The 14,255-nt window shown below is 38.5% G+C and overlaps 1 protein-coding gene across 1 annotated transcript; it reads left to right on the forward strand.

Annotated features, from left to right (window-relative positions):
* On the forward strand, positions 1–11,256 carry LOC119589721 (polycomb protein EED-like). The gene is given in 9 exon segments (XM_037938332.1): positions 1–282; positions 3,452–3,588; positions 3,812–3,821; positions 3,823–3,984; positions 4,243–4,378; positions 4,702–4,865; positions 7,649–7,888; positions 10,461–10,613; positions 10,922–11,256. Coding segments are annotated over 9 exon segments (1,266 nt in total). The 5' UTR covers positions 1–225; the 3' UTR covers positions 11,129–11,256.
* The last annotated feature ends 2,999 nt before the right edge of the window (positions 11,257–14,255 follow it).

A 14,255-nucleotide genomic window follows, 5' to 3' on the forward strand; every position in this document is an offset into this window, starting at 1 on the left:
TTAACTGGAGTCTGAGGCGCGGGAAGGAACCCCAAGGAACACCAGCGAGCGATGCGAACCGCCTCTCCATCTCCCTTCTTATTAAGCTGAGGGAACGGAGGAACACCCCTCTTTTTTTATTAAAATCTCGCTGTGTTATCGAATGAGGAGATAAGAGAGAGAGGCGTGTCATATAAAAAAAAAAAAGCAGGAAGAGGGAGAAAGAGAGAGGATATCACTCACGACATGACGCTACCGAATGGAGACAGCAATTCCGTGGCGGATGATTCTGGCGAAGACCTGGTCAGTTTTTGGTTTTGGTTATTATTTTCCCGAGTTTTCTGCGGGAATTTAAAGGTGGGGGAGGGGGAAAAGGGGAGGGGGGGGCTAGAGAAGCACGGAGAAGAAGAGGAAGAGGAGGAGGTTCGAACTGCGAGCTGGTCTCCTGCTGTTGTTTTTGTTGTTGTTGTTGTGGTCCTTTTGTGCTTTGTTTTGGTCCGTGTTGTCTGCTCCTGGGGATGGCCGGCCGGCGTTAGAGGGAGGGGAGGGGAAGGAAGTAAGGCGATTCCTGTCGAAGAGCGCTCCGAGACACTGAGAAATGCTGTAAGAAATACATTAGGAAGAGGGGGAAGGTACGTCCATTGGAGATAAACCTGCAGACTCCAGCCTCTGTCCAGGGTTTCCAGGGGTTTAGGGAATCCAGCTAAAGGACAAGTAAACCTCTAATATAGATATTTAGTAGAGTCATGCAGCTGTCAGATTTTACATTCATTGTTTTTGTTTCATTTATTCAGACTAAATGTGCGTGTCTTTTATTATTGGCAGTGGTCACAATTACAGTATTGTAATTCTATGAGTTGTGGTTGTGTGTGCACGGTGTGGAATTTTCAAAACGCTGTAGTCATAGTACCAAATCAGTCACTATATTGTCTAATACAGGAGGTCTGTCCCCCCCTCTGACCTCCCTCCTTGGGGGTCGCCACCCCCAACCCTCACAAAGGAAAACAAAAAATCTTCCACGTATTCATAGCTGGATAGAGTGTCAGACAGACTTGATATCGGATATTCCTGCATGTCAGTCATGCGCTTTACCCTGCTGTGGGGTAGAGAGAGAATTCCACAGTGCGCACGCGTGACCAGAACTCCTGAAAAAATAGTCGGTAGACATTGTATTACAGTACTGTAAATATAGACACTTTGATGATTATTATCTATTGCGGATGATGTAAATGAAAGTAAATGTTAACGGTTTTCTCGAATGCGACAAATATTGCCGTATGAACCAAAAACCTTCCAAACCCAGGGGTTTCGTACCCAGATGCATACCCTTCACTGCATTCTGTATTGGGTACTCCAGCCTGGGACTCCCACCCAACTGCCATGAACCTACTCCTGCATGGCATTTGTTGTGACCAATTGTCTTTATTTCAGATGTTATTTTTAGCCTACACAAATTATGTCATGGATCAGTGCTCTTAGATTTTCCCTTTCCTTATAAAATTGTAATTTGATTTTCCTCTAAAGGCATGCCAAAGAATGTGTGTTGCACAGCTTTCTTATTAACAGCATGAAATGGATATACCATAGATGAAAACTGTATTTATGGTAGTTCTTTACAGTGTGAATGCACTCCCCAACTCCAGTATTTATTCAATCACAATATTTATTCAACAGTCTATTGTACCAGAACTAGGTGATACTGCCCAAAGGGAGGGCTGATGGGGGACTCTGTATGTAGTAAGTCATTAAAGCATCTAATACACCCCCAGCAATGCCCATTAGTAGGGGCTGCTGCCGCCATACTCCTGCCCTGAAATGCAAAGAATCCATGTATTTACAGCAAGATGGAGCATAGAGCAGATCATAGGAAGTCGAGGCCTACACTTAATTATGTTAGATGATATATTAGATGTACAATTCATTTTCCATCATAATTCACCCCATGTTTCAATTGCAAGCTCTGTTCTGCCATAATTATGTGGGGGCTTGTTTGCTTTCTAGGGCAGGGATTAGGGGGACTGTTACCTCGTTAGGTATCACATTAGATAGTGCAGTGGCCTTTTTCTGATATTTACACTAGATCTTATTTATCATATTTTACCCTGCAATTTCCCTGGTAATCTCTCTGACTTTCCCATACTATTGGGGCCAAATTTGTAGGGTAAGTTGGTCCTGATAATTCTTTTGCAAAATTAGGTTATAAACCAGAATATTTGGAAGCTACCTGCTTTATTAAAAGAAAAAAAATGAAGTCAACTCTAGGTGACAAAGTAATGGCAGACAGAGAAAGAAAAAAAGAAGAAATCCAGCAAATTTCCTCTGTGATTGTCACAGTATAGTTGTGGAAAGGAGTGTCTGTACCCCCTCTTGTAAAATAACCTACTAAGTTAGACCACCATAGTAGTAGTAGTAGAAGTAGTAGTAAAAAACATCATGAATGGATTTGTTTGGCATGTATGATTGGTCGAAAAGTTTCAATGTGTATCTACATTATCATGCATGTGTCTGTGTGCATGTGTGAGCATACATATTTTTCCTTCTAAGCTATGAATTAGTGGTAAATGTGTGTATAGGAATTAGGATAACAGATATCATCATTATTCCAGGAATGTATTGCTAGGGGTAATTCAGTTATGACAAGCTTCCAAAACCACCTACATCGAAAACCATGTATTTATATTCTTATATTTGTATTCTTACTACGAGTATGGTGTTGCCATTAGTTGGTCTGTCTTTCCACAGCTATATCATTAGTACATAAAATATAAGCCTGGTGAGATTTTGTTATAACCTTGTGGCTTAATACACAACTATGTATTATGACTTGATAGTTGTTGATGATTATTTAGGTGCTGTGCTGCTGTTTATTATATATATATATATATATATATATATATATATATATATATTATATATAACATATATATATACATACATACATACATATACATATATATATAATTTTCTTTTTTTTTTTTTTTTTCTTTTTTTTTTTTTTTTTTTTTTATAATAATTATTATTATTACTATTGTTGTTATTATTTCTCTCTCTCTCTCTCTCTCTCTCTCTCTCTCTCTCTCTCTCTCTCTCTCTCTCTCTCTCTCTCTCTCTCTCTCTCTCTCTCTCTCTCTCTCTCTCTCTCTCTCTCTCTCTCTCCTCTCTCCTCTCTCTCTTTCCCCCCCCTCTCCTCTCCCTATCTCTCTCATTCTCATCTTCTCCATCCCATCTACATTCACTTCTTTTTTCCCCCCTTTTCTCTTTGCTCTACCTATTCCTGCCATCATTTCTTTCTTGGAGCATTGTTTGGGTTCTTCCTCACACACAAAGGGTTCCTTATTTTCCCAGTATTTGTGTTGTAGTTCAGATCTAGGCACAAAATACCTTATTGCCATATTTATTTATTCTATTTTTAAAAAAAATCATACTAGGTTCTACCTAAAAGTGTAATAACCAACTCTGTAACCTTCAATAGGATGACACCTCAAGTGTAGGGAGTGGCTCCAATGCCGACAACTCTCGAAGTGGAACCCCTACACAGCGTAGGAAAGGACGGAACAAGAGAGGTCGGAAAAAGGTCCCACAACCCCTAAAGATGGGCTACAAATTCACGTAAGCAATCTACAGTCTACTTTTCATTATAAATGAAAAGTATGGAAGGAATTTTACATCTGTTTTAAAAGCCTTTGGCAAAATCAAAATACTCATATAAAAAAAAAAAATCTACCATTGATTTTTTCTCCCCAATGCATTTTGAAAATATCAAAGCAAATGTCTGATGTTCATATGGATATGGGTAATGTGATGATATGATATATTTATATCGTTCTAACAGCTGTTACATGAAAGGAAGATCATGCTCAGCCCATATTTGGTGTGCAGTTCAACCAACACTTGAGAGACGGGCAGCCACTAGTCTTTGCCACGGCAGGCAACAATCGCATCTCTATTTACCAGTGCATGGAGGATGGATCAACTAAGCTCCTGCAATGCTACAGTGATCCGGATGTGAGTGCATGATCCACTTGTGGTAGATGAGCAGCATATTTCCAGGATATGGTATTCATTGGGATGTGTAAGTGTTTGGATTTGTTAAAGAGACGAATCTTTGTGGTCGATTGATAAGAAAAAAAAGCGTCAAGAAAGATATTTATGTTCTATTACTCACAGCAATTCTCTCTTTATATCTGTATTTTTAGTAAGTCATCCAATTCTTTTTGTATGGTTTGGTATGACTTCATTTATATTGGGTTTTGCATTTTCCAGACAGAAGAGAATTTTTACACTGTAGCCTGGAGCTTTGACACAGAAACTGGCCGACCCATCTTAGCAGCAGCTGGGTCACGGGGTGTCATACGCATATTCTCCCTGGCAACTATGCAGTGTGTCAAGCATTTTGTTGGTAGGTGTCTTTGATCTTGTTATATATCATCATGTATTTAAATAGTTAGTGAGGATCAGGAATTATTTATACCGTAGAAATGTTCAATGATTTTCATAAATTGTTTTACAACCCTATCTTCATTAAGTGAAGAACTGAAAAAAAAAAAAAAGGGGGATTAAAAAACAGAAAAGAAAAATTATAATTTTATCTAATATTCATCATTATTTTTGGATTCATGACTAATTTAGATACAATACTCTTAATGGATGGATCTGTCTATCTAAAACAGAAGAATAATTTGAAACAAAATCTCTTGACAATGTTTACTCTTGTGAAAACAGGTCACGGAAATGCTATCAATGAACTCAAGTTTCATCCTCGGGACCCAAATCTCCTCCTGTCAGTAAGCAAGGACCATGCACTGAGGATGTGGAACATACGTACAGATATTCTTGTTGCTCTGTTTGGTGGTGTGGAAGCGCACAGGGATGAAGTGCTTAGTGCAGTAAGTATTGTTTTTATGCCTGATTTAGGGTCCAAGTTTATAAACCGGAATTTTTTCTCTGCAGATCTTTGACATATTTACATTGTATATTAATAGATGCTATATATGTGTGACATGAACTAGTACAGTATTTTTTAGACCAAAAGATATTGCCCATGGTATTATAGTGTTCATAAGACTTCTGCATACCATTATGTCTGGCATTCATAAAACCCACATAGACATAATTATTGTATGAATGACATCCAAGAAGAGGCATTTTAGTTCTTAACAGAATTGAAAATAATGAATATTCATATCGAAATATCATGAATAGTGTTAAGATTCCAGATATCCTGTTATTTACATGGAAAACTTTCTGGTATAAACTCATTCTTTACTTAGAGATATGGAGTTTTAGGCACAAAAAATAACTTTAATGTATTTAGTTATTTATTTATTATTTTTTATTATTATTATTATTTTTTTATTTTTTTTTTTTTCCTCTGTTCTTTCCCTCTTCTTTCACTTGTTTCTCTTCTTCTCTCTCTCTTCTCTTTTCTCTCTCTTCTTCTTCTCTCTCTTCTCTTCCTCTCTCTTCTCTCTCTTCTCTCTCTCTCTCTCTCTCTCTCTCTTCATATTATTTTTCTCTTTTGAAGTGCAACACCTAAGTAAAATCTTAGAGTTTATAAAGGAGTTTGAAGAGACCATTTTGCCCCTATGAAGGACCAGGTTTCATAATGAATCAAGGTGTTGAAGGCATAATATCTTTATAGGAGGAGAAAGTATTTGTGAAGGTAAATAAGTCCCTCAACTAGTAAATCTGAACTGATACTGGCTAAAGGTGAGAAGTTTCATAGGAAACCTGTGGCAAAAACAGCATCTACCTTTCTGAGGCAACTAGAAAATGAGAAAATGGCTTGCAAATGTTAACAAAGAGCAGGCATGACCACATAATAACCATATATGCCATCCAACATTTTACCTTGGTTCATCAAAGCAAGAATATATCCTATCTAGCATTAATAGCTTATTTCATGTTAAATAAGATCAGTTTTTACTCTGAACATATCTTTCCATAATAGTTATTGTTTAATAATGTTCTGTTGTATGTACAGGGTGCTCTGTTATGGCATCTATCCAAGCTATCTTCTGTTAGGTCTCATGCTGTCTGATGTGTAGTCAGCCATTACAACAAAAAAATTGCCTTGCATTTGCAATACTTTCCAGACATAGAGCATAGAGCCACAGGTTAGTGCCTCCCATTTAATATTTACAGACTCATCACTTCATTTGATCAGACTTGATTCAGTTCTGGTAGCTTTAATAACATGAGCCAGTGAAAACACGTGTTGTGCCAGAGGATCAACTAGAAGTATTTTACATTTAAGGGGAGAGAGATTTGGATTCTTTGTATCGATACTGATTTCAGCCTGGTTTTGAATATTTATATAATTTTTCAGAAGACCTACCGCGCTCAATCACAATGGTACTGGTTACTGATAGATTCCTCTCACCCTCTACTGTATGACTGAATCAGAGACATAGTTAAAATAAGATAAATAAGGATCATTATAATATCTAATATATATGGGGCTGTACTCTTGCCCCAGGACACAAAGAATTCTTCATATATTCACAGAGGAAAGAGCCTACAATGGGCATGTAGGGTGAAATACAATGGAAAATGAAATATATACCCAGTATTGTCTAATGAAGGGGGATGCACCCCAAGTGTCCCCCACCCTGGAATACAAGCAGTCCTAAAGGTACACAAATTATATGTGGTAATAAGTGCCATCTAGTGTCGTGTGTTATTTTCTGCACAGTATATGTTTTTTTCATTCATTCCTGTTTCCTTTGCTGCCTCCCTGAGTCTTTAGGAACTACACAGTTCCAATACTTCCCAGCAGAGTGTGTCAGTGCTTTTATACCCCATGTTTTACACAGTATTTGCAGGTCTTCATCTGGCAGGTTAGTGTGCAGGGGGCACAGCCTGCTGCATTATATAATATTGTAGATCAGTTTATTGCACAAAGATATGATTATTGGGTTCTGGGTTATTAAAAACAAAAAAGAGAATCATGACGTAAGGCAACATGACCATTATATAAAAGCATTTACTGCTGTTAGTAGCTTTTTCTTGCATATATATGTTCCTTTGTGCATACATGCATGAATATAAATGTACATGTGTATATATTTCTGCACTTTGTGTGCACATGCACATGTTAGTTCCTGTACATACAGGCAGTATACTTATATATGTGTATTATTTGCAAATGTTTAAAAATTTTTGTCCAGATCCAAAGAAATGATATTCCTGATACTGATAAAAATAGATTATCATTCTTTATTTAGTGTTGTTTTTGTGTACATTGAAAGTTTTTCTTTGTAAATTTGATGTAGGCAGTATTGTTATCCTTTATGCTAAGTTTGGATGTTCATGTTACTGGAGTTTAAATGTTTTAAGGATCTATATAATTAAAGATATTTAGTGATATATATGTGTATATATATATATATATATATATATATATATATATATATATATATATATATATATATATATATATATATAAGTGTGTGTGTGCGTGCGTGCGTTGCTGGCATTGTTTTATAAACTACCAGTTTATACTTGCCACCCAACACATATAGTACTCATTTAGTTTACATAGTAGACAGTTGTAGTATATATTGACAGCATTATATATCATCTGTTTGTTTATTCATCAGATTTGTGTACAGTTCACTATTGAAAATTAATAGGAGGGAAATGACTAAATGGGTTATATTTCTTTCAGGATATAGATGTGGAAGGAACTTGCATAGTGTCCTGTGGAATGGATCACTCACTGAAGATTTGGAAATTAACCTCTGACATAATGCTCAAGACCATCAATCACTCGTACACTTTCAACCCTAGCAGAGCAGTGCAACCCTTTCCAACACTCCAACAAAATTTCCCCGACTTCTCCACGAGGGACATCCATAGAAACTATGTGGATTGTGTGCGTTGGTTAGGAAAGTTTATCCTCTCTAAGGTAAGGAAAATTACAATTTGTGTGTGGTTTGCTTATATTTGGATTTACTTCCTTGTTTCTCTGAATTCAAGTTTGGCTCAACTCTATGGTGTATTAACCCATTGCCAACAGGTGGCATGTACGCACATGCCATGGCATGGCGGGACCATCTGCCGGGGGCACGTACGCAGATGCCATAGAGTATGCATGGACATGCCATAAGTTTTTTTTTGTTACAATCATGGCAAAAGATTATTTTTTTGCCAGTGAATGTGTGATTAAGTCGGTTTTAACACTCTCTCATTTTTACCATGCAACAAACAAAAAAAATGCAACAAACCGACAATTTCAACTCCATGATGCCGCACACTGCTTATTTTATTCGGACTATAGACCGAATAATGATCAACTATGGAGTCTATGGGGCCGCGGTGGCCGAATGGTTAGAGCGTCGGACTCCAGAATGTCACAACGGCAATCTGAGTTCGAGGGTATGAGTCACCGGCCGGCGCGTTGTTCTCTTGGGCAAGGAACTTCACCTCGATTGCCTACCTAGCCACTGGGTGGCCAAGCAAGCCCAACTCAGTGCCGGGTAAATAGAGATGGTGACTCGATAAAAACACCGGGCGGAAGGCAATGGCAAACCACCGCTCTAAATTGCCAAGAAAAATCATGGAAGCCCATGATCGTCAAGGCCGCGGTGGCCGAATGGTTAGAGCGTCGGACTGTCACGACGGCAATCTGAGTTCAAGGGTTCAAGTCACCGGCCGGCGCGTTGTTCCCTTGGGCAAGGAACTTCACCTCGAATGCCTACCTAGCCACTGTGCGGGCAAGCCAGCCCAAGTCAGTGCTGGTCCCAAGCCCGGATAAAATAGAGAGAATGATTACCTAAAAAAAAAATAAGGTAACACCGGACTCTCCGTGGAAAGGAACTGGGGACCCTACCATGTACTCACTCCAAGAGCATCACAACATGAAAACTACAATTAAGTATCATGCTGTGACCACGGCGGCTCAGACATGAACCTACCGTTAAAAGAAGAAGAATGGAGTCTATATAACAACAAAAATACCTTTCAGTCTCGATTTATCAGAAAGTTTGGCAAGTAGAGACTGTAAAAAATAATGAAAATTGAAAATACAACATATCTTCGTAGTATTACGAAGAAACGGCATGGGATGCTGGTATTTGGCATGAGTGGTCGCGCATGCTAGGGTGACGATATAAGCCCTCCGCAGCAAAGGCCCCGGCCTCTATGAATGCTACCCGTCAGTTATGGGTTAATCCATTGGATCTGGATGTTTCACTATCATCATGTGGCCCAAAATACAGGCATAAGGCTTCTTGAGCAATTTCTCTGACAGATGTGTGGCTTGTAGGCCAGGCAAACATGAACACTAGTGTCAAGTGACAAGACTCCATGCCTCTCCTTTGCAATGTTATTTTCCTTTTCTCTGCATAACCATTTTTAGCTCTTTTGCTGTTTACCAGTGTCCATATTTGTCATTTGATATGCTGTATGCAGATGGTACTAGACTGTTTTCCTTGCAAAAACTCTCTAGGTAGTCCATAACTCAGTGCAGGAATAATATCATGTAATTTGTTTTAATTTTAAAAAATTCTCAACATTCCATTTTCCGTAAGACAACCCACACTACTGGTCACAGTAGGCAGGAATAGGATCCTGAGCATGGAAATAGTGTCTTATTGATGAAAATAATGCAAAAAAAAAACATCTTACATGCCCATTGATTCTAAAAATCCTCCAAGAGTTTTGAGCACTCATGGTGAATCATCCTCATCTCCTAGGCCATCAGTTGAAATTTTCAAGATGGCAACTTCCCATCACCTGGCCTTCAGCAACATTTTCCCATGATGACATGTCTGTCACTCCCCTCAAGCCAGATTTTTTTCATGATGTGATGTCACAATATCCAAATCATAGGGGTTAAAGCCAATGAATATAATATCCAATTTGTTGGCCTTTTGCATTGTAACTTGATTTCATGATTTCATGGCGATTCGTTCTCTGATTTCTTCTCTCCTCTACTCTCAAGAATTTCTAATTACATGTGTAACTTTTGCTTAACTTTTAAAGAAAGCAGTTTCTCCGCCTGATCTTGTTGCTCAGCCACAAAAAACATCAAATCTTAATTTTTTACCAAGGCTAGTTTGATCTTTGATATTTATATGGCTCAAATTCACACACCCAAAACTGTGTTTCAATGCAGTATGTCATGTAATTATCAACGAATAGTGTGACCAAAGTTACTGCTGCTATTGAAAATGGAGGGAGAGGAGAGAGAGGATCAGAATTACTTCCGCACAGTTCCTACTTCCTGTTGACAGAACAAAAAATAAATAAATAAAATCAATACTGAGAAATAATAAGTAATGATGGTAATGCAGCAAAACTGACCATTAAGGTATTTCCTTTCCTGTAGCTATGGATATAGAAATTGAATCTCTCTCACTCCCTGTCCGTGTGTGTCTTATTCTGTCTTTCTCCCCATCCATCCTTTTCTCCCCTCCCCCCCCCCCCCCCCCCCCCCTGTTACTGTGAAACTATTTCTTATGTGTTTTCTTTTTCAGAGCTGTGAAAATACAATTGTGTGTTGGAAGCCTGGCTTATTGAATCAGACTGAACTGAAGCACAATGACACCAATGTCACCATTATTCAAAAATTTGATTACAAGGAATGCGAGATCTGGTTTATGAGGTTTGCTTTGGATTTTTGGCAAAAGGTAAGTAATTCCGATTTGTATTTTGTGTTATGAGTAATATAAGAAATCAGCTTTGTAATATTGATGTCCATTATGATTTTTTTTTTTTTTTTCCTCTTCTTTCCCCCCCCAATTTTATCTAAGGGTACTCTTGTAAAGGATGATATCATTTATATTGAGAGGATAGTATTTTTGTTATAAAAAAATAATTAAATAAAAAATAAAACTAACAACACTACCATTGTCTCAAGATAATTGAGATCTCCCTTTACAAATACAACAAAAGTAGTTGCTCCAGTACTGTATTTCTGTTGTCTTGCATCTTTCAGGTATTGGCTGTTGGTAATCAGCTAGGCCGGACATACGTGTGGGACCTTGATATCTCGGATCCTTCACAAGCCAGATGTTCCACTCTGACACATCCAAAGTGTGTAGCACCCATTAGACAGACGGCATTATCTCGCAATGGAAACATACTCATAACTGTATGCGATGATGCTACAATATGGCGTTGGGATAGAGTAATGCAACAGTAGGCATTGATCCCCCCCCCCCCCTCTTTTTTTTTTTTTTCGTAAGTGTAAGTCCTTAGATCCAAGATTGAGCTGTGAAACCACTGCCATTATGTTTATGATATTGATCAATAAAGATACTGCCATGTAATGTACATTAGTTTTACTTGCTTTCTCATTCCAAATGTATTAAACTCAAGATTATTTGTACTCAACAAAGAGATTTATTTATTTATTGAAAATTTTCTGCATCAACATCTAAGGTCAATAGCAGCATATTCAAAATATAGTGATACCGTAAGGTGTGGGGGCAAAACCCCTTAGTACGGAAATAGAGAAGAGGGTTAGGAACGAGTTCATGATTAGGGCAGAATTGCAGTTTGAACAGTAATAGAGGTAGTATGGTAGTGAAAAGGGTAGAGGGGGAGCTGATGGAGTATAGTATAAGGTAAAGGGTGTTAGTAGGGATAGCGTTATGATAAAGTTAAAAAATAATGAATGTGTTCTAAATGGTTTAGTTTGTGTTGTATTTCATGCCTAGAATCTTTCCCATTTCTCCCTAGACTTGAAAATCTTATAAGAATGTAAAATTAGAGATGATGGATTATCATGTTCCTGGATTTTTGTCTATGTCCTCCCTATCTACTATGTGCCTTACTCCAAGTCTAAAAATCCTATCTACACATGTGGGCATGATCAAATATTTCTGAACTGACACTTGATATCTGAAAACCTGTCCACCCAAGCAGGCATGGTCAATGGCTTTTAATCCAATGTGTGCAGGCTTTTTTGATGGCCATGCGTTCCAAACAGGAAGATCTGTATGGGCCACATCTGTAGGGTTGCATCCCTCTGCACTGGCGCTACATCGCCGTGGCATCATAGTAGATGCCACCTGCGAACAAGGAGTTAAAGAAAGGACTCTTGACATAGAAATTTCCAAATAGGTGTGATAATTGTTTTGATTCGTGAATGGCTAATGGTTAGATAGTAATAGAAACATGCTAGATATCAAAGGTATGGAGCACTAAGAAAGGTGTACTAGTAAGGAGTAAAAAGAGGGGGGTGTTAGTTGATTAAATGTGCTACACATCGAGTCATACAGCAGTTTAAGATAAGATGGTATGTATTGAAAGGGGAGGGTAAATAGGTTAAGGTGAGGATATCTTGATTAGATTAAAGTTGTGGGATTCTGCAAGGATATTCATTGAACAAGGTTGGAATTCGTAAAAGGAGAAGGGGGGAGGGGGGCTGAGGGTGATTAGATTCAAGAGCAGTTTCCTTAAAAATATCAGGAGGGGATATTAGTTAAAACAAAAATTATGCAAAATGTGTTAGATAGGAATGTATAATGAAGCAACCACCAATGTAATATGGGTAGAAATGGGTGTCAGAAGTAGGGGGAAAAGACCAAACGGAATGCAACAATGGAAGGTGGTGAAGTATCAGGAAGACACTGATGTTAGGAGGGGGAGTGTACATGGAGGGTATTTTTGTGACAAGGTAGTTATATGTATCCAATGAGGCAGCAGTAAGGATAACAGAGAAGGAAAGGGGGGAGGGGGAGATACAGATGAAACAGGGTAGGATGGAATGTGTTGGGAGGGAGCATGATGGGAATAACTCACCATGAGTGCACAAAGTTCTTGGATGATGATTAGATGCAGTAGGGATTTAGGAAGGGGCTTTTAGCATTATTTTCATCAGAACAAGTGTGGAATGTACTATCAATGAGCTATGACTGGAAGGTCACCATATAGTAGATGATGGTTGGAGCATCTACTATTTTGGACTGGTCTTATCTCTTTGAGGAGTGTTTGTTGTGGGTGTGAGTGCCCACAGGTATGGCTGGGTGCTGAAGGTGAAGTCGGAGATCAACAGGGGAGACAGCAGGCTCCCCATTCGGCTAAGGACTGGGCCAGTCCTTGTGTTGCTGCTGCTGTTGTCATGTTCTGCTGGAAGATCGGGGAATGCTGATCTCAGTTCTGGATTTTGCGGCTTAAGTACACGAGTGCATTGTAAGCGCGTAGGGAACGAGGGGAGCCCAGTCCAATGAGTGCAGACATGGCTGTGGACCTGATGTGACCCAACTATGTTGCTTCAGGTTGCAGGGTCATGTTGCTACAACCAATCCAGGGAGGACACCATTTCCAATTTCAGGATCCTGTTCCTAGATGTCATGACACTTAGACTACCTAGAGAGATGATATAGAGTTTGTACTAGGAAAAGTCTTTTACCATTGTGATAAGCTAATCAAATATTAAACTATTTTAGTTAAAATTTCCAGCTGCATCAACAATTAAGGTCATTAGCAGCATATTCAAAATATAGTGACAGGGTAGGGCTTGAGGGCAAAGCCCCCAGGTAAAGAAGTTTTTAGGTTCAATAAGAGGACAGTTTGTGGATTTCATTATGGTTAATGGTCAAAACAAATCAATGTGCCAGACATCAAAGGTCATATAGCATTATGATGAAGTATTGTGAAAAAAAAGGGGTAAAAATGAGTTGCGATTAGAACAAGTGGACAGAAGAGGACGACGAGAAGGAAAAGGAAAGGAGGAGAAAAGACCATGAGGACCAAGGTATGAGACAAGGCCTTAGTCTCTGTTTTCTAAGCCCCCCACACAACAATGAGCATGGGGTGGATGACAAATATAAATGATGGAAAATGGCAAAAAAAAAAAAAAAAAAAAAAAATTGGCTGAAAAAGAGAACATTGCAAAGGGTAGGCAAGGAAACCAACACCACACACGTGTTCATATGAACTACAAGTCACATACCTAGGAGTCACCACTTAAGCAATCTGATGCCTGGATTTTGTGCCTTGTGCTGGCAAGTGAGGCATAAACACGAAATAACTCCTTGACAGTACTTTTCCACGACAATGAGGTATTGCATACTGTCTACTGCACATATTAATTCTCCCCCAAAAAAGTAAAAAGTGCATTTCTTAAACTTTTTATGTTACTTACAAGAAGCCAGGGAGTAGGGATTATAAGCAAAGCCATATTTTTGAAGTTATACATTCACAGAAGGAAATGGCCCAAAAAACTGTTCCACTATTTCTTCCTCGCAGGATGACTTTGGAAAATTAATATAAAACTAATCCTGTCTTTTCTATTGAACAGAGGAATAATAAAACTACAAATC

The sequence above is a fragment of the Penaeus monodon genome, chromosome 1 (assembly GCF_015228065.2).
Source record: "Penaeus monodon isolate SGIC_2016 chromosome 1, NSTDA_Pmon_1, whole genome shotgun sequence".
In the NCBI taxonomy this organism is placed as follows: Eukaryota; Metazoa; Arthropoda; class Malacostraca; order Decapoda; family Penaeidae; genus Penaeus; species Penaeus monodon.